This window comes from Mobula hypostoma, chromosome 18, assembly GCF_963921235.1.
Source record: "Mobula hypostoma chromosome 18, sMobHyp1.1, whole genome shotgun sequence".
Classification (NCBI taxonomy): Eukaryota; Metazoa; Chordata; class Chondrichthyes; order Myliobatiformes; family Myliobatidae; genus Mobula; species Mobula hypostoma.
This window is the reverse complement of record NC_086114.1, coordinates 56,571,398-56,598,812: the sequence shown is the minus strand read 5'-3', so window position 1 is coordinate 56,598,812 and position 27,415 is coordinate 56,571,398. Positions and strand designations below refer to the sequence as shown.

The window sequence follows — 27,415 nt, the reverse complement described above, 5'->3', positions numbered from 1 at the left end:
TCCACAATCATTGCCGGCACAGATCTCCGTAGCGAAAATTTCACGCGGGCCGTTGATAGAAAATCTCACGCAAGTGCTGTTGGCAAAAACACGGAGCAAGTGCTCTCCAGTAATCTTTAAACTATGAAGCTGCCAAATCATACCAAATAACACGTAAAAATACACAGCCGATATAAAGTAAAAATAATGTATGTACAATGTAGTATCACTTACCGGAATTGGGAAAACAGTGCCGAGCACACTGATGATGGTGTGTTAGACTGAGTCGTCGCAGGCTGGGTGGTGCAATGGCCCCCACCCTCCGGGCCGCCAACCCGATACATTGCCACAAAGCACGCAGGGGTCGGGACGCACCCAGCACATCTTTAAGCAAAAAGCCGAAATAAACATGCTAATTAATTATGTGCTGCCCGACACGTAATTTTTGGCCCAGATCGGTGCCAATTGCCGATTGCATTGCCTCTGATCTGACAATTACGTGTGGGGCAGCACCTCATTAATTAGTATGTTTATTTCGGCTTTTTTCTTAAAGATATGGTGTGTGCCTCCCAGCTACTGCTGCATTCTACGCGAATCGGTACAGTATCTGTCTGCAGCCTGGGTGTTGGGGTGGTGGGACACTGGGGTGTCATCTCGTCGTCTATTTCCATTAGAGCAGGCAGCTCATCATCTTCTATGACTGCCGGCCTCGATGTCAAAGGTCGAAGTTTGTCCTCTGCTGTGGCTGATGTGGAAGGCTTGCTTGACTGCTGAGCCTTGTGCATTTTTCTATCATACAGTTCTTAGTAAGGACTCAAATCTTGCAAATATCCCCTAAACCTACGTACCCTTTCAAAATTAAAGTCGTACTTTATCATTACTCATTCGGTTTCGATTGTTATCCTTTCCTCTTCCAATTGCATCAGCTCTTCATCTATCAGTTCTTGGTCATGGGATGCTAAAAACCTCTTCAACATCATCGTCGTCAGCTTCCACAAGCCAAACTCACTTTGTCCTTGCTTCGTTCACCACGATCGAAACGCTTAATTATGTCTAGTTTTACAATAAGTGTAACACCCTTACAAGCTCTTTCAGGCTTTTCTGACACCATAGAATTCATCTTGCAAACGACTGCTCACAGGCTCGTGTTAAAGCAATGCTGGTGAGAATGCCGTTCCGAATCCAGGGAGAGCAGCTGCTCGGGGCGTGCGCTGCTTTTTTTCGCGCGCTGAATTTTTTTCGTAACAGTGAAAACACCTTCTGAAAGCGAAAACAGGGTACTAATGTAGGTCTTTCGTAACAGTCAGGTTTCGTAAAGCGAACGTTTGAAAAGCGGGGGACACCTGTATAAAGTTTTGTAAAGCATTTCAAAAGCTTCTTGAATTTCACTTAGCTTATTTTTTATCACCTTTGTTCTTGGATCCCTAATTCTATGAATTCTATTTTCTGCTATTTTTTTTTCAGTTTCCACGCCAGTATTTTCATAGATTTGGATCCACTTTCATAGTGTCTCTGTTTCAGAAACATTAAATTTTCTAATTTCTTGTGTAGATAAACTATTAATTTCATTCCTAATTTTTTTAATCTCCTCTAGTGTGTACTTTATAATTTATTGTCGCCAAACAATTGGTACGAGAATGTACAATCATTACAGCGATATTTGATTCTGCACATCACAGTCCCTGGATTACAAATATTAAATATTAAAAATAGTTAAAATTAGTGAATATTAAAAATTTAAATTATAAATCATACATAGAAAATAGAAAAATGGGAAGTATGGTAGTGCAAAAAAACCGAGAGGCAGGGTACGGCCCAGATCCGGGTAAGGATCCGAAATTCAGCAGTTTTATCACAGTTGGAAAGAAGCTGTTCCCAAATCTGGCTGTATGAGTCTTCAAGCTCCTGAACCTTCTCCCGGAGGGAAGAGGGACGAAAAGTGTGTTAACTGGGTGGGTCGTGTCCTTGATTATCCTGGCAGCACTGCTCTGACAGCGTGCGGTGTAAAGTGAGTCCACGGACAGAAGATTGGTTTGTGTGATGTGCTGCACCGTGTTCACAATCTTCTGCAGCTTCTTCTGGTCTTGGACAGGACAACTTCCATACCAGGTTGTGATGCACCCTAGAAGGATGCTCTCTACAGTGTGTCTATAAAAATTAGTGAGGATTTTAGGGGACAGGCCAAATTTCTTTAGTTTTCTCAGGAAGTAAAGGCGCTGGTGGGCCTTCTTGGCAGTGAACTCTGCTTGGTTGGACCAAGTCAGGTCATTTGTGATATTGACCCCAAGGAACTTAAAGCTTTTGACCTGTTCCACTTGCGCACCACCGATGTAAATTGGGTCGTGTGGTCCGCTACTCCTTCTGAAGTCAACAACCAATTCCTTCGTCTTGCTGACGTTGAGGGATAGGTTATTGTCTTCGCACCATGCCACCATGTTCTTAATTTCCTGTGCCAAACTCAATTTGTGTTTTTTTTTCTAGTTCCTTCAGCTTATTTTGTAATTCCTCTAATGTTCTATTCCTTTTTTTTCTTATATGAAGATATCGCTATAATTTTCCCTCTTAAGACAGCCTTCAGAGTATCCCATAGAATGGGAGGTGAAACCTCTCCATTATCATTGAATTCTAAGATCGATTTCTTTTTTAATTTGTTCCTTAAAATAGGGATCATTGAGTAGACTTGAATTTAGTTTCCAAATAGTATTCTTTGGTTGTAGGTCAAAATCAACAGATAAGTATATAGGTGCATGGTCACTTACATCTATTGTCCCAATTCCACAGGGGATTATTTTGTCTCTATCTTTTCCAAATGTTATGAAATAGTCTATTCTTGTATATAAGGAATGGAGGGCAGAATAATGAGTGTAATCCCTTCTATTGGGGAAAAGGTCCCTCCATATATCAATTAGACCAACATCCTCAAAAAGAGTGTTAACTTTCTTACGTAAGGACTTTGTTTCATAAGTTGTGTTATTGGAAGAGTCTAACTTTGGTTGTAATTGTAAATTTAAGTCTCCCCCATATATCAAGAGACCTCCTGTTTCCGTTACCATAATATTAGTAATTTTCTGGAAGAAACTAATATCACTTCCTGGGGGTGCGTATATATGCAACAAAGTAACTGGATTTCCATCTATATTCCCCTTTACCAGAATATATCTGCCCCCCCTTATCTCCCATTTTCAAAATTTAGTTTGATTGAGATGAGAATAGCGACTCCTCTTCTATGTTCTTTGCTAGGTAGGTTACCAGCGGATTAGAAACGGCACTGAAGAAGATCTTCACCTCGACATACAGCAGGGAGATGATGTGGAACTGGTCTATCTGGGTGGCGTTTTCTTCCTTCGGGATCCACACCCCTTCAGCCACTCTCCACTGTTCTGGGATCTTCCCCTTTCTCCAGAAGATTCTCAGGATCTTCCAAAGACGCAGCAGGAGTTTGGGGCAGTTCTTATACACTTTGTACAAGGTGCTGCTTGGTCTGGAGCCAAGCTTGCCCTTGCTTTGCAGACGACCTCTCTGACTTCCTTTAGCTGCAGTTCTGACATGTCGAACTGCACATCCAGTTCAGGTGGGTCTATTAGGATGTTGCACTCTCCCAACTCCGGCTCTCTTTCAGGATCATTGTATATCTTCTTCAGATGTTGGTCTATGTCTTCCTGCAAACAGGGCAGTTTCCCACTGTGCTTCTCCCCCAGCAACTCCTTGGTGAACTTGAAGGGGTTGGCGATAAAGGCAGCATGTTTTCGGGCCCTTTCATGATGCTACCTCCGATGCCACTCTGCCCAGCGGAGGACCCTGATCTTCTTTCTTAGTATGCACATCAGCTGGGCCAAGCCAATGCTCTCCTCTTTTCCTGCTTCCTTGTATTGGGACTTCAGCACTTACATCTCCTGCCTGATGTTGTGGATCCTCAATGCTCTTTGGTTCTTCGAGTAGGGTGTTTTGGAGCCTTTCTTCTCCTCTTCTCTAAACTGTTCAGCTACAATTCTGACAGTGATTGTTGTCATGTAGCTTGCTATCGACCCCTCCCTTTGCCGTTACCTCCAGAATTTGGTTGGCATCGTCATCAAACTGCTTCCACAGTGAAGTCATGTTAGCTGCAGGCTATTTGATCTGCCTCCTGTTAGACTTGATTTTAGAGGGATTAGTTTGCAACATTTGGAGGTTTCGGGCACTACGGGGTGACTCTGGGGCTGGCACCTCCTTTGTCTCACCAGGTTAGACACCTATGCGTTGTGCTGCTCCTGCTCCCGCCAGACACTTCATCCTTGCTTGGTGGATCTTCAAGCCGTGATCGTTCTTGCAGATTTTGCCACATGGTTCCTCATAGTCATTTGTTCATTGCCTGGGTCTGATGTCGTTATGTCCGTCCGACTGAGGTGCTCATCCTCCCCCACCCCTCTGGGGCACCCCTGGAGGTATGAAAAAAATATTGCCTTATCTGGGAATATTTCCAACAGTTTTAGTTTCAGGATTGAAAAATTACCTTAACATGAAAAGTCCTGGTTAATTCAAAAGTTATTATTACACACTTCCAACAGTGCAAAGACTTGTGTAGTTTTTCAGAAGCTTGTAGAAATACGATTGTCTATTGAAGTACAGTTCATGATTATTCTTTAATAAGCTTCATGCTTTAATTCACAAAATTCTTTTTAAAATTCAGTTTCTGATCACAGAGCAAATATATTTTGAGTCTTACACTTAAATTTAATTCTATTGAGGTGAACAAACTGATTTTTTTTCTCTTTTTATCAGAATCTGTTCTGAGGCATCATGCAGTTATAAAAATATATCCTAGTTCCACATGATTCAAGGAATACTTTCATGTTCTAATGTAGTACTGAACTTTTAACAAAAATGAGTTGGTCATCACTGAAGTGTTGCATCCGATTTTGGTCACCACACACTATGAAAGTTGTAAGGTCCAAGAAAAATGTCTCAAGTTCATTCCTTTGTCATTTGATTTTAAGGTGGCTGGGATTTTTGCCACAATGCTCTAAAATTTGTCTGTCTCCCTCCCAACCTTGTGTCTCAAAAGCAAAGGGATTCACATGCTGTATCTCATAAAACTCAGAAATTTAGCATACAGTCACAAGTCACTGGAAAGGCTAAGGGCATATGATTAAAGTAGGGAAGTCTTGCTGCAATTGTACAGAGTGTGGGGAGACCATATCTAGTAGTATTGCATATGGTTTTACAGTAGTTCCATTTAATTAAGTATATACATGCATTGAAGACATTTCTGAAAAGATTTACTAGTTAGATACCTGGGATGAAGAGATTGTCATAACGAAAGGTTGAGCAGATTGAGTTTATATTTTTTTGGGATATGAAGAATGAGAAGTGATTCATATTGAAAATAATAGATTCTGAAAAGACATGATAAGGTACATGCTGAGAGGACATTTCCCCTTCTTTGAATGATCTTGAACTAAGGGATACTTTCAGAATAAGGGAATACTGATTCAAGGTGGAAATAAAAAATATTTGTTTATTGATTGAATTATTCAATAATCTCATAATGTAGAAAAATATTAGTTAACCCTGCATTTTTCATTCCAAATTTAATTAATTACTTTGTGTATATGATTGTCAGTATTGGGCTTCATCTTAGGATATTCAGATTTCCCTACCCACTACAGGAAAAGCTACATTGTTTTCATATTCTGATCTTTATCTCGTCTCACTGGTATAGAATCAATATCAGCAATATAGATAACATCTTCCTGTTTGTAAATTTCTATATTTCTGATCCATCCAGTGGTTTACTCTCTGTATCTTCAAGTGCCAAGGAACTAAACTTGTATCAGCATGACTGTCAAACATTACCTTAAATGCAGTTGAAGACAATATAATTGGGGGTATTAAGTTTGAAATCTGAAGTAGTGAATGCATAAATAAGTTTGGTTTCAGGTGACTATGACATGTTAAATCTGGCTTAAAAAATCCTATCTCAATGTCATTTATCACAGGTTAAATTAAGTATTTATTACCTCTAACTGAAGTCACAAAACTCTGAACTTGTACTGTGAACTGATATCCACTTAGTATAAGTTGCTGAGTAGGGCTATTCCAATACTCTCCCATTGCAACCTTTGGAAATCTGCTCTAGAACATTCTACTTGGATTCCTACAGCTCCAAAAATCTTCTGTGTTTCTGCTAAGAAATAGCAAAAGGCTGAAGAGAATGCTCTCCTAGACTATGTTTACGGTTTACTTTTGAATTTGTATGTGCATATTTCTTTTAAAAGAATGACCTTTGTAACCAAAAGTTACTTCCAAGTTGATATGCTAAGTGTAAATTGAATTTGGAGTTGCATTTAACAGTTTTCATTGTCAAGGAATGTCACATTGAAATTTCGGATTACATTTTTTCAGGCTTGATACATAAAATTCGCTTACAAAAATATTTGTTACAGTCTCTGTACCGTTGCTGCAATTGTTATTTTACAAACATTACACTCAAGGAATGGGCATTTCATTAAAAGGTTGCTACAATAAGTCAAATTAATAATAGGTTATAATAAGTTACATCATCTTGAAATCCAGAGCACTGGAATACAAATTAATAAATTTCAAAATATTTAAACACTATTAACAATAAAGTTGGGCCGGCATGGTGTAGTGGCATCAGCACAGGACTTTGAGGGGAATTGTCCTTAGTTTGAATCTGGCTGGGTCCCAATCTGGGCAGCAGCAGTATCTGCACGGAAGAGAGGCCTGGCAATCTACTTCTGTATCTTGCCACGAAACTCCTATGGACAACTACACTATCCATAGGATCGTCATGAATCAACAACCACTCAACGGCACTCAACAACAACAAACAAAAATGAAGTTAGAACTCTGACGCATAACCATTCTTGACTGGACTAATTTTCATTACAGTTATCCCTATTGCACTAAAGGAATAAATGAATGGGAAATGCTCATTTTTCTTCAGTTCCACTTAGTTTCTTGTTAAGTTATTAAATGAAACTGTAATAGAACAAAATCAAAATATGACAGTTAAAGGCAATTTGCAATCTGTGATCCAAAATATGTCAGGGAAAGTTATTGGAAGATTATTCTTTTTTAGTCTTTTGTTCTTCATCACATGCATTGTTCAGTGTTAAATTAGGATTATTAAAAAAAAATTAAAAACTGACTGGTTTGATTCGGAAGCTACAATCCATAAGAAAAAATGCCTGAGATTCACAGATAGTTCAGCCAGATCTTCTTGTGGTGACATTATAACTATTGTTTGAAATTCTTGCCATTTGTTAATTCTGTTTGTTTCAGCCACACCAATGTCAGAAGTATTTAAAAGTGGACAGCTTTATATTGTGGGAAAATAGCCGTGTATTTTTTTCTTGTACTTTCAAATCGTCAGATCAATGTAATTAGAACATCATATTATAAAGCTAGTAGTCTTTACTCATCGATTTTCATGTTGGTATTGGTCACAACCTGAAAAATCTGAAGTGCTTCAATACCAGGAGGTATATTGTGTTAAGCGTGTAAATGATTATATCTCCTACTGGCACACTTCCTCTATGTGGGACCACAGAAAACTCAGCTACTTCATTTTTATTATTACATTTTTTGTATTGTTGAGTATAAATAATAAGTAGATTTGCTGGTAAATAGTACTGTAATGACATGTTTGTTGAACACTGAAGAACAATTTAAGGAAATAATTTTACTTTCTTTGGTAGATGTGGATGAATGCCAAGCTATCCCAGGGATCTGTCACGGAGGAAATTGCATAAACACTGTGGGATCCTTTGAATGCAAATGCCCAGCTGGACATAGATTTAGTGAACAAACTCAAAAATGTGAAGGTAAGACAGTAGTATGTTAATGGACATTAATTTTAATGTTAAAAAAACAGTTGTTAACATGTATTTAGAGCAAAAACCATAAATTTTTGCTATGCAGAAAACAAATCCAGATTTGCTGACTGCTTTACAAAACAGCTCTCTTTAGTCCTCAGGGTGATCCTTTGCTTCCAGTTGCCTGTTACTTTAATTCTCTATCCCGTTTGTTTTGTCACCTGTTTTCAGCTTTCGAGACTGCTTCAATGATGTATAATGAAAGCATGAGGAACAGTACCTCATCTCTTATCTGGGCATGTTGCAGTCCCAAACAACTGACATTTCTATAGTGAATTCAGTTAACTATCTTTTTTGTTTCTTTCCACAAATGTGACTGCATCTTTCTATTTCAGTTTGTTTTTTCTTTTCTCTCTTTTGTCTTTACTACTGTTTTAATGTGATTGTTACCTTCGGTTTCATCTATCACATCAACCACTCCCAATATTAACTTAAATCATACCTGTTTTGTCACTTTTCCAGTGCTGATGAAACATATGGAGAAAGCATTGTATGGATGTAGACTTGTCAAGAGCACTCCAAGGTATGTTAGTGTAGGGTTGTGGTTAGCTTTCTCTATAAGAGGGAAATGCCAATTGATGTGGTCAAGTGATTTCTGAGATGAAATGCAGTGAGTATGCATTCTGTTCTATTTGGTTGCAACTTCCATGCTGGAAGTATTCAGCTACTGCAGTTTGATCGACTGTAAGGATAGTCTTGAAGGTTTTAGTTTGAATCACAGGTGCAATGATGACAGTGCTGGGAAATTTTCTTAATTTTTTTTGCGGGGGGGTGTGGGATCTGGGCATTACTGGTAAAGCTAACATTCATTGCTTTTCCTTAATTGCTTATGTGAGGTGGTGGTAATGAGCAGATTTCTTGAATTTCTCCTGTCCTGGCAGAGATACTCCAATGGTACGGTTGGGTATGGAGTCACAGTTTTATAGACACAATGATCATGAAGATAGGGCAATATATTTCTATGGGGATGATGTGCTATTTGGAAATGACCATTCAGGTAGTGCAGTTCCCATGTTTCAATTGGCAGCTGAAGCTGCAGGTTTGAGAGGTACTTTCAGATCAGCGTGGTTGAACAACTTCAGGACATTATGAAGATGTTACAAACTTCAACTACTGTGCACCAGTGGTGTCAAACTTTTTGAATGCTGTTAGAATTGCTGTCATCCAGATAAGTGAAAAATCATAATCTTGACTTGTGCCTTAGAGAGCTGGAAAGGTTTTGGGCTTTCAGGAGTTGAGTCACTCCCACAGGATAGCCAGATTATGAATGTTCTTGTTTTTACTTGCAGCGCAGTACAGTGCAAAATTATATTAATATAAAATACTAAATAAATACTGTATATAATGCAGAAGCAAAGGCATAATGAGATAGTGTCCATGGACTGTCCAGAAATCTGATGGTGATGGGGGAAGAAACCATTTCAAAATCATTGAGCATTGGTCTTAAAGCTCATGCATCTCCTCCGTCATGCTAATAACTTGAATCAGGTGTATCTTGGATAGTGAGCGCCCTTAGTGATGGATGACACCTTGAGACATAGCCTTTTGAAGAGGTCCTCGGTGGGAAGGTTGTGACCATGATGGAGCTGGCTGTGTCTACAACCTTCTGGAGTCTCTTGTGATCCTATGTATTGGAGGCTTCACACCAGGCTGTAATGCAACTAGTCTGAATGCTCTCCACTATGCATCTATAGAGATTTGTAAGAGTCTTTGGTGACATATGAAATCTCGTCAAACCTTTAACTAAGTAGAGACATTGGTGTGTCTTCATGATTTGATTGCCATGTTGGACTCAGGGCTAATCCTTGGAGATGTTGACACCCAGGTACTTGAAACCGAATCAAAATCAGAATCAGAATCAGGTTTATTATCACTGACATATGTTGTGAAATTTATTGTTTTGCAGCAGCAACCATTCAGAATGCTATCCACCATACATCTGTAGATAGTTCCAAGAATCTTTGGTGACATCAAATCTCCTCAAAAACATTGAAATGTGTGAATATTTTGCACTGTATATTCACTATATACAATAGAGGCATGCACTGCTGGGTGGTTCCTGGGGCATATACACCAACAAGCAGAAATTATAATGGAATCACCTATACCCTCGTCAATGTAAAATAAACGAAATGTTCCTTAGGAATACCAGGATTGATTGTTTACTTTTTGACTTTCGTCAATCATTTTTTCAAAATTTGGAATGAAGTACACGAAATTGTGTAAATTTTCTTTTTATTAATAACTTGTCTTTGATGTACTTAAAATAATAAACATTTAATAGTAAAGAAAAATTTCAAAATCTTTATTGCATAGAAAGTATTGCAGCAACTTGTGAAAGTTTAAAATTACTTCTCGGTAATAAAGATGGATATAATAAGTGCATAAATGCCTTGTTAAAGGAATACTATCACAATAGCTTCACCAATTTCCAGAGAACATTTCTGTAAGTATATTCACAGAACTCATGTACTTTGTCAGTCCTTCAATGATGGGAAAATGAAATAAATATAAAAAGCACAGCAAAAAAAGTTAACAATATGAACACCATAGATATCAATGAATATATCAAAATATACAAGGTTTAAGGATGTTCTCAGGAATCCAAACATGTGTCTAAAACTGAACCAAACTGATAACAGTTTGCTCCAAATCCTAGCCAGATTGACAAATGCTGGAAATTTAGCACATTTACCAAAATCATGTGGTGGTTGGGATCCATCTGTCTTGTAGGACAATTGGTAGTGATCATAAAACCATAAAACATAGGAGCAGAATTAGGCTATAGGGCCCATCGAGCCTGCTCTGCTATTCAATCGTGGCTGATGCTTTTTTTTCTCCTCCTCAACCATTGTCCCTGGCCTTCTCCCTGTAACCTTTGATGCCATGTCCAATCAAGAACCTATCAATCTCTGCCTTAAATACACCCAAAGACCTAGTCTCCACAGCTGCATGTGGCAACAAATTCCACAAATTCACCACCCTTTGGCAAGAAAAATTCTCCTTATCTCTGTTTTGAAAGGGCGCCCCTCTATCCTGAGGCTGTGCCCTCTTGTCCTAGACTCTCCAACCAGGGCAAACATCCTTTGCACATCTACTCTGTCTAGGTCTTTCAACATTCAAAAGGTTTCAATGGGATCTCCCTCTTATCCTTCTGAATTCCAGTGAGTACAGACCTAGAGCCATCAAACATTCCTCTTATGATAACCCTTTCATTCCTGGAATCATCCTTGTGAACCTCCTCTGAACCCTCTCCAATGCTAGCACATCTTTTCTAAGATGAGGGGCTCAAAACTGTTCACCATACTCAAGGTGAGGCTTCAGCAGTGCCTTATAAAGCTTCAGCATCACATCCTTGCTCTTGTATTCTAGACCTCTTGAAATGTATGCTAACATGGCATTTGCCTTCCTCACCACCAACTCAACCTGCAAGTTAACCCTCAGGGAGTTCTGCACAAGGACTCCCAAGTCCTCTGCATCTCAGATTCCTGGGCTTTCTTCCTGTTTAGAAAATAGTTCGCACCTTTATTTCTACTACCAAAATGCATGACCATGCATTTTCCAACATTGTATTTCATTTTCCGCTTTCTTGCCCATTGTCCTAACCTGTCTAAGTCCTTCTGCATCCTACCTCTTTCCTCAACACTAACTGCCCCTCCATCAATCTTTGTATCATCTTCGAACCAAATGGGGATCCAAAAATTGATGATCATAAGCAATGAACTTCAGCCAATCTTTCACCCAAGTGTATGAATGAAAACATTCAATATCGTATGAGAAATTGTCAGGAAGGGTTTAGTTTTACTAATGCAGCAATTTATAATTTAAAAAAATACTGAAAAAATATTTTTGTTCTTATTGGTGATTCAATGCGAGTTGAAATAGATGTAAGCAAACCCATAGCATACTGTATTTTAAATGCAGGGCAGGGAGCACTGTGGTCTCTAACCAATACCAAAAAATACTTTGGCTACCATCGAATGGTATATCTAGGATGTGGTTACCCACCAGCCACCCACATAATGATGACCAAAGTGTAAAAGCAGCTGAAATTGTAAAACATTTTGAAATATACTGAAACATGAATGCCATTGAGTAAATACCAATTTACTTTGATACTAATGTCATTTTAAAAAAGCATTTGTCCATCTATGTTGATGCTAATGACTTATTATTATTAAGATCACCAAATTTCTGACAATTTACCATTGATCCTGCATTTGTATGCTATAGAAATGGAGGGTGTAATAAAGTAATTAGATTATGAGAATACTCAGTCCTCTTTTATTGTCATTTAGAAATGCATAGGTGTATTAAGAAATGATACAATGTTTCTCCAGAGTGATATCACAGAAAAACAGGACAAACCAAAGACTAACACTGACAGAACCACATAATTATAACATATAGTTACAGCAGTGCAAAGCAATACCATAATTTGATGAAGAACAAACCATGGGCATGGCAAAAAAAAAGTCTCAAAGTCCCCGAGTCGATCGACTCCCGAGTCCCCAATAGCAGGCGGCGAAAGGGAGAAACTCCTTGCCATAAACCTCCAGGCACCATCAACTTGCCAATGTCTTGGAAGCAGCCGACCACAGCTGACACTGAGTCCGTCCATCCGAAAACTTCGAGCCTCCAATCAGCCCCTCCGATACAGCCTCCCGAGCGCCATCCTCTGCTGTGCGCGTTCGACCTTGCCCCGGCCGCTGAAACAAACAAAGCCGAGGATTCGGGGCCTTCTGCTCCGCAGATTCCGGTTACCACGCAGTAGCAGCAGTAGCGAAGCAGGCATTTCAGAAGTTTCTCCAGATTTTCCTCCGTACTCTCGCGTCTGTCTCCATCAAATCAGAATTGTGCATGGCACCCTTCTTGACAGATTACAGATATCATTCATTGGAGAGGCCGCGCGTGCTGCCGTCGCGTCGCCATCTTCTCCTCCTCATTATAAATTATGATATCATAATAAATTAGTATAAGCAATAGATATAAAAACATAAATTTTTAGAAAAAACAGAAAAAGGAGCTCTAGATGGTCCAACTGCTTTATATCCAGTGAAATACTTCAGAAGTGTATTCACTTCTACAGGAATTTCTACAGCTAGTTGGTAAACAACAATTTCATACAAATATGCCGACCTGATTTGTTGCAAAGGTAATTGAGGGATAAATATTGGTCAGATTACCAAGGAATAACTTTTCTTTTGTGCCTTGGAATACACCTCTGGAAGCGCACAGGTCTTGACTCAATGTCTTGCTTGAAAGATGACATTAAAAATAATTTCCATAGCATTGCATTGATATTTCAGCCTAGATTTTTGCGCTCAAATCCATGGAGTGAGACTTCCATTTGCAGTCAGAGACAAGAGAAAAACCAGTTGACACAGTTAGCACTGGAAACTTTGATATTACGAAATGGGTAAACTTATAAAATTTGGCCCTTGTAGAGACCGATGGTTTGCTGCCCTTGGAGGGGCCACTGGTTCATGTTGCTTCCCTCAGAGGGGCCACTGGTTTGAGTGTGCTTGAAATGCCATTGATTGGATTTTGCTATCCTCAGATGAGCTGCTGGGTCCCGATACTCTTGGAGATGTTATCAAAATTCTGAAATTTATGGATAAAACTGTTGTTCAAACTAACTGTAGTTCATATTGGCCTCTTTCAGTTCTATGTTTCTTTTATCATGTTCTTGCCCATTCTTTCCTGTTGCCGATTGGTGGGCTGAGGGTTTGGGGTTTGACGTTCCTTTTGTTTCTCCACGTGGGTGATCTGTTCGTTATAGTATGAGGAAGAGGTTAGGGAGGTTTGGGTTTTGCGAGTTCTTGTTCATTTTTATGCGATGGGGGATTGATATCTTTCTTTCAACTACCTCTATGGTCTTCTGTATTTTATGGCTATCTGGAGAAGACGAATCTCAGAGGTGTATTCTACATACATACTTTGATAATAAAATGAACCTTTGAATCTTTTGAATCTTTAATTTGTGGTTTCCCAGGGTCATATCAAGAAGTTATGCTTAGTAGTAATTTTTGTTGTGCGAAAGAGAATGTTGGTATTAAGATTAAGGATGAAAACCAATATTTAATTCCATTCACATGAACTTCTAACCACTGGGATTAGTATAGGAAACATTTATGAAATTGGAAACGTATTCTGAGCAATAAAGAGAATTTTAATGCTAGTGGATCCCAAAGATTGGTTGATTTATAATGTTAATTGATGTCTAATATGTTGCTCGGAGAAGAGCAGGAAGTTGTTTTTAATGTCCAGTCAAAGAATTATTCCACAAATCAACATCAGTAAAATGTTCAGGTTATTTTCATTTTGTTTCCATTGGAACTTTGCATAAATTAGTGACCATTTTCCCTGCAATGATTCAACCTTCTATTATTAATTTTAAAGTAATTTGGATTGTTCTGTAGTTGCAGATGTGCCATAAATATGCAGGTGTGTTTTCTTTCTTTATTTCTGTTTCTTCCTTTCTTTATTTTCCTTCATCTGTCTTTCCTTCCTTTCTGTCATAATCTTTAGCTCATTCAATGCACAGTTTGAAAATGTACACACCAGCTGAAAGCAAGGATTATTGATTCTATCATTAAATAGGTATTACAATTAAATTATTGGATGAGCAATTAAGCTGTGTCCCTGCTTTATGTAAAAAATTTCCACATATTGGACCTGAAAACAAGAGTGTTCAAAAATATATTAATAACAGTTTAGATTTCCTGTACTTTCTATCTCAGTATCCAAATCATTACCATATTATCAAAATTCACTATTTGAAAAAAATGTTTAAAAAGTAGAGAAATCTCTAATAGAGATAGAAATTACTTCAATTGGGCTAGTTTGGATTGACCCATGGTACTTGGGTAACCATCAGTTTTCTTAAGTAAGTAGTTGTAAGTTGCTCTCTGATCAAATAAACAAATTGTTAGGGCATTTCATTGAAAATTGAAAATCAACCTCCTTGCTGTGAAAGTAATGGAGAAAATAGCCACAACAAGAATGAAGGTCAGCCTTATTGAATATTTTTGAAATTGTAACAAATGACAGATTGTGGTAATGTAGATCTTCAAACTGCTTTCACTAAGGTACCCTAAAACAGTCTAATGAATAAAATCAGAGGCTTTGAAATGCACGGATAAGTAGAAGAATGGGTTGCCAGAACAAATAAAACAGACAATGCTGGAAACACTTATTAGTTAATTTAGCATCTCTGGAAATAGAATGGATTTCTAGCTGGCTCTCAGACAAAAAGTAGACAAAAGGGAATTGCTTGTAGAGTAAGGATCTGTGTTGGTATTACTAAGGCTGTTCACACAATTTATATTAAAGTTTAAAATGTTTCCATCACAAGTACAATTCCTGAATTGCTGAAGGTACCAAATTTCTGAAAAGAACAACAACAAATTAGAAGAGGATATTGATAACAGTTTGAATAAGTAATGGTTGTTTGAGATTCAAAATAGATAAGTGCGAAGCTGGAAGAAAAGTGAAGTCATTTGTTAAGTGGAAGATGTGAGTTTAGGTAGGATAGAAGAATAAAGAGATCTTGGAGTACAAGTATCTTGATCCCTAAAAGTTGTGCCTTGAGCATGCCAAGCCATAACATAAATCTAACACTTTTTTTTTTAACAGAGACAGAATTGAAAAGTAGAGAAACTGTGCTAACCTTGTTTCAACCCTTGCTGAGACCAGTTCTGATATCTATTATGAAAGTATATTGACCAATGGAGAGCATGTGGAGAAAATTTACTAGGATAATAACAAAAATGGAGAGTGATCGTATCTAGAAAGGATGAACAGATTACATTTCATTTCTTGACAAAACAATGATCTTTTATCATTTAATAATGAAAGATTTTGATAAAGTGGAAACAGAATATTTCCACTTTTGGGAACAACATAACTTAAGTCTATCAATATAAAATAGTTAACAGGTAATTCAGTAGAGAATTCAAAACAAATTTTGGTGTTCAAAGAATGGTGATAAAGTGGAACTTGTCACCACAGTGAGTAACTGAAGTGAATAGCAAGAAGCATTTCTCCATGCTAAACTAACATAAGGTGGAAAAAGGATCAGAACAGGGATTCCCAACCTGCAATTCACGGACCATTCATTGGTAGGAGTCCCTGGCATAAAAAGGTTGGGAACCCCTGCATTAGGGACATGCTGATAGAATTCTATGAGGAAATAAAGGAGAAAGTGGGGCTGCATTTTTTTTTTGTGCTGCGTGTCCTATATAATCTTATGTAATGGTTAAGGATAGCAGATTTCTTTCCCTAAAATCAGTTAACCCTTGGGTTCTTCGAGAAGTGAATACTGTCATAACATTTAAAATGTATCTAGAAAAGCAGTTGAATTACTCTGACATATGGATTTGATGCTGGTAAATAAGACTACTACAGATAGCTACTTGATGGTTGGTATGGATGTGGTGAATTGAAAGATCTGTTGCTGTCCTGTAAAATTTTAGGACAGTCCTCATTACTATCAGCTTTATTTAATTGAAAGTTGATGCCAGAAGATGGTTCTATCAATTTTGACTGGTGTAATTCATAGAGCTGTAGAAGGCAAATAGCTATTTCTCGATAGAAAGTGGCACTATCCATGTGGTGGTCATCTGACTCACATATATTTAGCATGTGCCATCAACTATTTTCCTCATAATATCAGACATAGGAAGGGGAAAGCCTACATATTTGCTTTGACTTGAGATTCCCCATGTTGAACAGCTATACTTAATCACACTGAAAAAGAGGTAATAAAACATCAGTGTGTACATAAGATATAGGAGCAGAAGTAGGCTATTCGGCCCATCGAGTCAGCTCTGCCATTCAATCATGGGCTGATCCAATTCTTCCAGTCATCCCCACTCCCCTGCCTTCTCCCCATACCCTTTGATGCCCTGGCTAACCAAAAACCTATCTACCTCTGCCTTAAATACACCCAATGACTTGGCCTCCACAGCTGCTCGTGGCAACAAATTCCACAGATTTACCATTCTCTGAATAAAGTATTTTCTCCTCATCTCTGTTCTGAATGGACGTCCTTCATTCCTGAAGTCATGCCCTCTTGTCCTAGACTCTCCTACCATGGGAAATAACTTTGCCATATCTAATCTGTTCAGGCCTTTTAACATTTGGAATGTTTCTATGGAATGCCCTCTCATTCTCCTGAACTCCAGTGAATACAGCCCAAGAGCTACCAGACGTTCCTCGTATGGTAACCCTATCATTCTTTCCTTACGTAAGAAGTTAAGAATTAAGAGAGGAGAACCATTTGACCCTTTATAGCCTGCTCTATCATTCAAAAAGATCATGGCTGATCTTCTAACTGGAGCACCATTTTCCACACTATCCACAGGCTTATTGATTCCTTCTCCGCTCAGAAATTTATCAGTCATTGTTTTGAGTAAATACTATGGCTAAGCCCCCACAACCTCCTGGAATAGAGAATTCCAAAGATTTACCATTCTTCTAAGTATAGAGATTTCTCCTCATATTATTGCTAATCCTCTATCTTCCTTATTCTCAAACTATGCCCATGGTCCTAAATTCCACAGTTAGGGAAAATATCATCCCTGCAATGGGTCTATCAAGTTTTTAAAGATTTTTGTAAATTTCTAAAACAAATCCTCTCATTCGTCCAAATTTGGAGGAATACAGTCTCAATCTCTGCTAATGTGCAAACCTGGCAATCTGGTGAATCTTTACTACACTCACTAAGTATAGTTTTTCTTGGGTATGGAAACCAGAACTGATACAGAACTCCAGATGTGGTGTTACCATAGACTTATATAACTGTAATTGAATACTTCCCAAATAATTGCTAATGTACTATTTGCCCTCATAATCACTTGTTGCATTTGCATTTGGCCTTCAGATTCTATACACAAACACACCTCTGAACATTTGTAACCAATTTTTCACAGTTTAACAAATACATAGCTTTTCTGTTGTATACATAAAATGAGATGATCTAATTTCCGTATTATATTCCATGTACTGTGTTCTTGCCTGCACACTCCATATTCACTCAACTTATTTTCATAAGGCACGCTCTCCAATCCAGGTAACATCCTTGTAAATCTCTTCTGCATTCTTTCTATAGTATCCATATTCTTCCTGTAGTTAGGTGACCAGGACTGAACACAGTGGGGTCTAAGCAAGGTCTTATTTAATTGTAACATTACCTCATGGCTTTTGAACTAAGTCACACAGTTGATCAGTGCCAGCATACCATACGCCTTCTTAACAACACTGTCAAATCTGCACAGCAGCTTTGTGTGTCCTATGGACAAGGATCCCAAGATCTCCCTGATCCTCTATACTGCCAAGAGTTTTACCATTAATATTATATTCAAATTTGACCTTCCAAAATGAACCTCCTCACACTTACCTGGGTTGAACACCATCTGCCACTTCTTAGCCCAGCTCTGCGTCCTGTCGATGTCCCACTGTAACCTCTGACACGATCCTAAATGGCTTTTTTTCTGGCTCCCAATGCCTGTGCAATGTATAATGTATTCACTACATATACAGAGTTTTAGTTGGTTGAAATATGGAAAGTTGCTATTATGATGAGGTTTAAATTATAATATTTGAAGATTATCTCTATTGTCTGTAAAAGTATCCAGTGTCATCATTAATAAGGAAAAATACAGATATTTAAATGATATAATTGCCCTTACTTTGCTAACTCTGAATTCCTTTTTATTATTTAGATGTTGATGAATGCACTACTATTCCTGGTATATGTCTGGGAGGAGAATGTTCCAATACAGTTGGCAGTTACTTCTGTAAATGCTATAATGGATATCTACCCACTACAGATGGTTCAAGATGCATAGGTAAGTAATGTCTTTTTGAGAAATAAACAGCATTAGGTTAAAACTAAGTCAAGTTGGAGTTTCCCATTTAGTTACCTGATTTTGTTTATTAAATAAGTAGAGATGAAAATGTTAGAAACACGCATAAAGTGTACAACCCTCTCACAATGGCTTGTAACAAATTAGGCTCGTTAGCTATCGCTGGCTAATAGCCACGTGACTCAGCAATGCATGAGTAACTGTGAGATGGCCATCTCTAATAAGCAACACAAGCCTAGAGTCGGTATGTTGGAATGTTCCACTGAGGGAACAACCGTTATGGTGAATGTTGTATATATACTGCTTGCCTTCTTAACAGAAACTAAACTACTGGACTGTAAAGTTCGATTAACAGGCACTCTGCGTTTTACAGAAAACCTGCATAAATAAAATATCCAACAGCTTAACTGTAGTAATACTATAAAACATGTTCTTAACTAGGGTACTACAAGCGTTAATGGATTACTGTTCTGTCATCTTTAATTCCAGATCATGTTAAATTTTCCACATGGCGATTAATAAATGTAAGACTTGGAACTTTTTTCCATTTAAAGATGTGCTAGAACACCATTTCTAATCATAGATAGTATATTTGGACAGTATCTGTTAATTGAGCATGTCTGGGAGGTTATCAATCATAGGATGGTCAGATGGATGAAACAAAGGTTCAAAAAGGCTCTCAACTGGAGGTCATAATTATGACACAAAATGCTGGTGGAATGCAGCAGGCTAGGCAGCATCTATAGGAAGAGGTACAGTCGACGTTTTGGGCCGAGACCCTTCGCCAGGACTAACTGAAAGAAGAGATAGTAAGAGATTTGAAAGTAGGAGGGGGAGGGGGAGATTCGAAATGATAGGAGAAGATGAGAGGGGGAGGGATGGAGCTAAGAGCTGGAAGGTTGATTGGCAAAAGGGATACAAGGCTGGAGAAAGGAGAGGATCATGGGACGGGAGGCCTAGGGAGAGAGAGGGGGAGGGGAGCACCAGAGGAAGATATAGTGAGAGGGAGAAAAAAGAGAGAGAAAGAAAGGGGGAAATAAATAAAGAAAGAAAGAAAGAAAGGAAGGAATGGGGTATGAAGGGGAGGAGGGGCATTAACAGAAGTTAGAGAAGTCAATGTTCATGCCATCAGGTTGCAGGCTACCCAGACGGAATATAAGATGTTGTTCCTCCAACCTGAGTGTGGCTTCATCTTGACAGTAGAGGAGGCAATGGATGGACATATCAGAATGGGAATGGAACCTGGAATTGAAATGTGTGGCCACTGGGAGATCCTGCTTTCTCTGGTGGACAGATCATAGGTGTTCAGCGAAACGGTCTCCCAGTCTGCACTCAGGTTGGAGGAACAACACCTTATATTCTGTCTGGGTAGCCTTCAACCTGATGGCATGAACATTGACTTCTCTAACTTCCGTTAATGCCCCTCCTCCCCTTCTTACCCCATCCCTTATTTATCTATTTTTTTTATTTTTTTCCCCTTTCTGTCTCTTTTTTTTCTCCCTCTATCCCTCTCACTATATCTTCCTCTGGAGCTCCCCTCCCCCCTTCTCTCTCCCTAGGCCTCCCATCCCATGATCCTCTCCCTTCTCCAGCCTTGTATCCCTTTTGCCAATCAACTTTCCCGCCCTTAGCTCCATCCCTCCTTTTCCCGTCTTCTCCTATCATTTCGGATCTCTCCCTCCCACTTTCAAATCTCTTACTATCCCTTCTTTCAGTTAGTCCTGACGAAGGGTCTGGACCTGAAACGTCGACTGTGCCTCTTCCTATAGATGCTGCCTGGCCTGCTGTGTTCCACCAGCATTTTGTGTGTGTTGTTTGAATTTCCAGCATCTGCAGATTTCCTGGTGTTTGCGTCATAGTTATGAAGGTTCTTGGGGAGTAATTTTCTAAATTGATTCAAGGACCAATACATGAGACACCTTTACTTCACAATACAATTGTTAGTAAAATTTGCGACTGATGCAGCCAGTATAGGACATTATGGATAAGGTTGTCAGTGTGATGTTTTTTCCATATTTTCTTATGATGTAGAATCAGTCATTTCACCTGTGTTGTCTGCTGCTGTTAGGGCAATTCCATACCCCTCCATTATAATTCCTTCTTTAAACTCTTCTCTCCACATTTCCTTTCTGCTATGTTTTACGTACAGATGCTGCTGAAATTATACTTTATACTTTATTTTCACCAAGCAATTGATACTAAAACGTACAATCATCACAGCGATATTTGATTCTGTGCTTCCCGCTCCCTGGATTACAAATATTAAATATTAAAAACATTAAAAATAGTAAAAATTAGTAAATATTAAAAATTTTAATTATAAATTGAAGCAACATTAACAGTTTGCAATAAAGTGAACGAGGCTTTCTATATACATATTTAATTGCCTCATTCTGAGATAACTGCATAAGCTCAAAGCATGAACAAAAATCAAAAAAGTTAAAGATGCTAAAAATCTAAAACAAAGCAGTTGTTGGGAATATTTAGGTGGCCTCTGTGAAAAGAAAGGTGGAATAGAATTTTCAGATCAAATATTTGCTTTGTCAGAACTGGGAACACAAGAAAAAAATTCAATTTTAAATTGCATAGAAGATGGGAGAAGGAATGAATGGGACAAAAAGGAAAATCCGTTATACAGTATTCTGGGATAATGGTTTCTGTGGGCATGGGTTGTTAATGGGCCATTTAAAGGGTAAAGAAGTGTAAAATGTTGCAAATAGCAGGGCAGAATCAGAATGAGAATCAGAATTCTTTATTATCGCCAAGTATGTGGACACATACAGGGAATTTGATGCCGGTTTCCCTGAGCTCTCGCTGTACAGAATCAAAAAGCAAACAAAACTACAAAGGGTATGCTAATGCAGAAGAGAAAAAGATACAGCTGGTTATTCTGATGTAGACAAAGTAAATGAATTATTGAGAGTTCAAAAATTCAATCTAGAACCCAAACGGATGATGAATTGAAGTGACAGGCAGAAGGAGGCTCATGGCTACCCCTACACAATAAACACAAATGCTTCACAAAGTGGTCACCAAATCTGTATTTGTTATTTTTCCAGTGTAGAGGAGACCACATTGTGAACACTGAATGCAGTAGCTTAGATTAGTAGAAATCTAAGTGAAATACTATATCACCTATTGCGTTCTAGGATGGTGAAAAGGAATGAGGTGGAAGGACAGGTTTTGCATCTGCTATAACTGGTTTGAAAAGTTCCATTGGATTGGGAATAGTTAGTGGGGCTAGCAGAGTAAACCGGATATTGAAGGGATTTTTTCATTTCCCTGGTTCACTCTGCTGTCCTCAACAACAGAAAGCTGAAAAGGGAGGGGAAAATATTTCTGATTGCAGAAGCCTTTTGGAGCTGGTAGATATTGCTATTCAGTGCGGAAGTTGGTGAGATGGAAGGTAAGGATCAAGGAAATTCAATCCTTTCTTTCTCCAGGAATAAAGAAGAAGAAAACAGATATGTGAGAAATAGATGAGATGTAGTCAAGTGTCTTAACACAAAGGCAAAGAGAAAGCTGCAACTCAAGAGGGAGATATTCACTTAAGAGGCACTCTGTGGAAATCTCACATCATTGGAGCAAACAAATGAATTGAGAAAATAGAATGGAGTGTTTATAGGAGTGAGGGTGGGAGGAAATAAGAGAATATAACTGTAATGTCTTTAGACTTTTAATGAATGCATATCATCCTCTCTCCCCTGAGCTGGAGACAGAGATCCTGAAAGGAAAGATAAGAATTAAGAGATTGATTGAGAAAATAGGATTGAAATTGGTAGCAAAAGTATTAAAATTTAAGATCCATATGGGCACAGAAAGTAGTATTGATGCAGTCACTGATGTACCAGAAGAAATGAGGCAAAGGGCATAAGTGGGAACTGAAACAAACACAATTTCCTTCTCCTACAGAAAGACAGGCATAGTTTGGGCCCATGTGAGTTCATATGTGATCCACATTCGAATGATCCTCATTTGCAATTTCTGACAGCTCCAACAAGATTTCACAGCCAAACACATCTTTTCTCCAACTCTCTCCCCCTCCTATCCACTCTAAGTTTTACACATTTAGAGTATTTTGAAGGAACCATTCAATTTGTTCCTTTGTGGTCCACTCCTCAAGCACTGGCATTTTCTCAAGCAAATATAGCAAATGCTATACATGTCCTTTTGATTATTCCTTTGCCAGTATTAGGGATTCCAAACATTCTTAACAAAAATAGGCACAAGAAAATCTGCAGATGCTGGAAATCCAAGCAGCACACTCAAAGTACTGGAGGAATTCAGCAGACCAGGCAGCATCTACAGAAGAGAGTAAACAGTCCTGGTAAAGTGTCTTGGCCCAAGATGTTGACTGCTTACTCTTTTCCATAGATGCTGCCTGGTCTGCTGAGTTCCTACAGCATTTTGTTTGTGTCACTTAACAAGAATAGGACTAATTTACTTGCATTTTTGCCAATCTAGAATAGAAATCCTCCCTAGGTTACAGCAGGGTTCTGTTCTTGAGAACTGTTCACAACTTGAACAGATTGCAAATGGGAAATGTGGTTCTGAGCCAAGTTCCCTAGCAGTTGTAGATGTCTGCAGTGATGGGTTATTCCATTAGAATAGATAGTCTGGAGAAACATTTCAAAACATGTTTTGCCATTCTCAGTAATAAAGCTGATTTTGAAAAATGTAGCTGTCTGGAGAAACATTTCAAAACATGTTTTGCCATTCTCAATAATAAAGCTGATTTTGAAAAATTTAGCCCAGGTAATGATATTGTTTTGAAATATTTTACTGCAGGCAAGTTTTGAAATACTATTGACCTCAGGCTAATCTCCAGGTAGGATTCATAAATTGGACATCAAATTTGTTTTCTTGAGTCAATGTGCCAAAATTCCACATGGTGTCAAGTGCAGTCATTTCCAGCCATGCAGCAGCCAGCAAATCCATCCTGCAGGTTTCCTAAATTATTGTTTGTGTTAATGGACTGTACATAAATAAAGGCTTTTGTAAGCTGGGGAGGACTTTCACCCAGTATTCATATTGTAACTTCCGCTGCATTGGAGAAACCATACATAGATTGAATGATCATTTTGTAGAGCAGTTATTCAGAGTGCAGAGTAAAGCCTAAGTTTTCTGTTCTTGCCATCTTAATTCTGCCCTCCTCCAACATGACTTATCTGTCTATGGCCTCCCACACAGTTATAATGAAGCCCAACAAAAGCTTAAGGAACACCATGTTATCTTATATATGGAGCTGTTGCAGTTTTCCAGTCTCATTCTCAAATTCTCCAACTTCTGATAACTGTTTATATATGAATTGGCCAATTTTTTAAGTTATCTCTTTGTGATATTGGTTCAGTTTTTTATTTTGTCCAATAGCACACCCTGACCTTTTACTTGCAACACATCATGCTTTTTTGTCACCTCTATCTGCTTCAGTTATCTCTACTTCAGTTTCCAAAGCAAAGCGATACCACTGGCATTCAGGAAAATTTAATGTTCATTCTGGTCACATCAGACTGCACTACCCTTCTCTCAAAGGGTGCCCCAACGGGTCACCCCTTTGTCTAGATTAATGATGAAACTATGTTTCCCTGCCGTTTTCAGCCACATCAGCTCCCACATCTTGACAAGTATTCAGCTTGACCACAGTCCCCTGGAAGGCCTAGTGCACTGTAATCATAGGGAAGCTTATCAATGAGAAACATCACTCTTCCTTCCATATCTGATAACTTTTATCACTTTGCCAGCTATGAGACCTTATGAACAAGCTTTTAAATACTGTACTGAAATGCTAACTCCAGCCTTTTTAAATTCAACTGATTGCATTTAAAAGACTGCAGAGTTACTTTTCCCCTAGTCATGGTTTGAGACTGGATACCTTGTTTATCTAGTAGTTGTTCTTGCTTACATTGCCATTGAGTGCAGGAAATCTGTTAAAAATATTTACATGAGCTGTTTGAACTGTACTCACAAAACTAAACCAGTCAGTTTTCTTTCCATTTTCTTCAGTGTACAATCTGATATTGTCCTGCCCAAAATATGATTGTACTACATAAGTTAAACACAGGATTAAAAACCTCTTATGCTTGTGTTGTTTTAGTTCTATGGCTCAATATTCTGTTGTTTTGTTCATTATTCTTTGTAGTTATTGTACATTGATTGGCGCTTATGTTTGTTTGTGAAAATAGGGGAGGTGAAGCAAGGGGAGGATTCCTGTCCATATAATGATGGGACTACATAAGTTAACCTCAACTTTAAGCACAAATTCTTTGCATTTGAATTGGTTTTACTGCATGGCTTACATTTTTGTTATTTTCTTCATTACCATTTATATTAATGAATGTGGACTCTGATTCTTGGTTGTGAAAAGAAGGAAGAATTCCTACTGAAGGGTGTCAGCTTGAATCAGAACCAGAATCAGGTTTATTATCACCTGCATGCGACGTGAAATTTGTTAACTTAGCAGCAGCAGTTCAATGCTATGCATAATCTAGCAGAAAGAGAAAAAAATAATAATAAATAAAATAAAACATAATAATAAATAAACGGGTAAATCAATTACGTATATTGAATAGATTTTTTTAAAATGTGCAAAAACAGAAATACAGTATATTAAAAAAAGTGAAGTAGTGTCCAAAGCTTCAATGTCCACTTAGGAATTGGATGGCAGAGGGGAAGAAGCTGTTCCTGAATTACTGAGTGTATCTCCTACCTGATGGTAACAGTGAGAAAAGGGCATGCCCTGGGTGCTGGAGGTCCTTAATAATGGACGCTGCCTTTCTGAGATACCGCCCCCTAAAGATGTCCTGGGTGCTTTGTAGGCTAGTGCCCAAGATGGAGCTGACTAGTTTTACAACCTTCTGCGGCTTCTTTTGGTCCTGTGCAGTAGCCCCTCCATACCAGACAGTGATGTAGCCTGTCAGAATGCTCTCCACCATACAGCTATAGAAGTTTTTGAGTGTATTTGCCAAATCTCTTCAAACTCCTGATAAACCATAACCGCTGTCTTGCCTTCTTTATGACTACATCAATATGTTGGGCCAGGTTAGATCCTCAGAGATCTTGACACCAAGGAGCTTGAAGCTGCTCACTCTCTCTACTTCTGATCCCTCTATGAGGATTGGTATGTGCTCCTTCGTCATACCCTTCCTGAAGTGCACAACAATTCTACCAACAATGGTTGTATCGTCAGCAAATTTGTAGATGGTAATTTTTAGATTATGAGAACACTCAGTCCTCTTTTATTGTCATTTAGAAATGCGTACATGCATTAAGAAATGATACAATGTTTCTCCAGAGTGATATCACAGAAAACAGGATAGACCAAAGACTAACACTGACAGTACCACATAATTATAACATATAGTTACAGCAGTGCAAAGCAATACCATAATTTGATGAAGAACAGACCATGGGCACAGTAAAAAAAAAAGTCTCAAAGTCCCGAGTCGATCGACTCACGAGTCCCTGATAGCAGGCGGCAAAAGGGAGAAACTCCCTGCCATAAACCTCCAGGCACCGTCCAAATGCCGATACCTCGGAAGCAGCCGACACTGAGTCCATCCGTCTGAAAACTTCGAGCTTCCGACCAGCCCCTCCAATACAGCCGCCCGAGCGCCATCCCCTGCCGAGTGCCTTCGAACTCTCCCCGGCCACTGAAACACGCAAAGCTGAGGATTTCGGGGCCTTCAGCTCCGGAGATTCCGGTTACCACATAGTAGCAGCGGCAGCAAAGCGGGCATTTCAGAAGTTTTCCAAATGTTTCTCCGTGCTCTCATGTCTGCCTCCATCAAATCAGAATTGTGCACAGTCCCCTACTTGACAGATAACAGATATCATAACCGAAGTGGCTGCGCGCGCTGCCGTCGTGTCGCCGTCTTCTGCCCCCTCCATATTTGAGCTATCCCTAGCCACACAGTCATGTGTATACAGAATGTAGAGCATTGGGCTAAGCACACACCCCTGAGGTGCGCCAGTGTTGATCGTCAGTAAGGAGGATATGTTATCACCAATCCGCACAGACTGTGGTCTTCTGGTTAGGAAGTCGAGGATCCAATTGCAGAGGGAGGTACAGAGGTCCAGGTTCTGCAAATTCTCAATCAGGATTGTGGGAATGATCGTATTAAGTGCTGAGCAATAGTCGATGAACAGCATCCTGACGTAGGTGTTTGTGTTGTTTAGGTGATCTAAAGCCATGTCAATTATTTATTCCCCTCTATAATGCTGCTTGACTTGCTGAGTTCTTCCTGCATTTTGAGTGTGTTGCTTAAGATTTCCAGCATCTGCAGAATCTCTTGTGTTTCCCAGGTGTTTTGTAAGATTTAAGAAAAAAAAAATGAGGGAGCAGCCCTTGTACACATTTTTGGTAGATTTCTTCCCAAAAAAAGTTGAGCAAGAGGAAAGTCAGAAATGCTATGGGTTAGATTCTGGGATTGATGGAGTACTTGCAAACCTATTCAGCTGAGGAGAAATGGCTGGATTGTGCCAGAGCAAAACTCTGGATACTACATGAATAATCAGGTGAAAGCAGGTTGTTTTAACTGTTATTTCTTATCTGTATAAAACTAGTTTGTACTTATTATGTAAAAATATGCTGTTGCTGAATTTTGAAATTTTAAAAATCCTGTAAGTATTCAGTAGATCAAACAACATTTGTGGAGAAGGAAACAGTGTCAGTTTTTCTGATTGCTGACT

At 38.7% G+C, this 27,415-nt stretch overlaps 1 protein-coding gene across 3 annotated transcripts in view; it reads left to right on the top strand.

The window, feature by feature from the left end:
• The window catches only part of LOC134358560 (fibrillin-1-like), a 462,213-nt gene that overhangs the window by 136,095 nt on the left and 298,703 nt on the right, over positions 1–27,415 (top strand). For all 3 annotated transcript variants that reach the window (XM_063070931.1, XM_063070932.1, XM_063070930.1), the window contains exons 7-8: positions 7,680–7,805; positions 18,584–18,709. In XM_063070931.1, the coding sequence (XP_062927001.1) occupies positions 7,680–7,805; positions 18,584–18,709 (252 nt within the window). The remainder of the gene's footprint in view (positions 1–7,679; positions 7,806–18,583; positions 18,710–27,415) is intronic.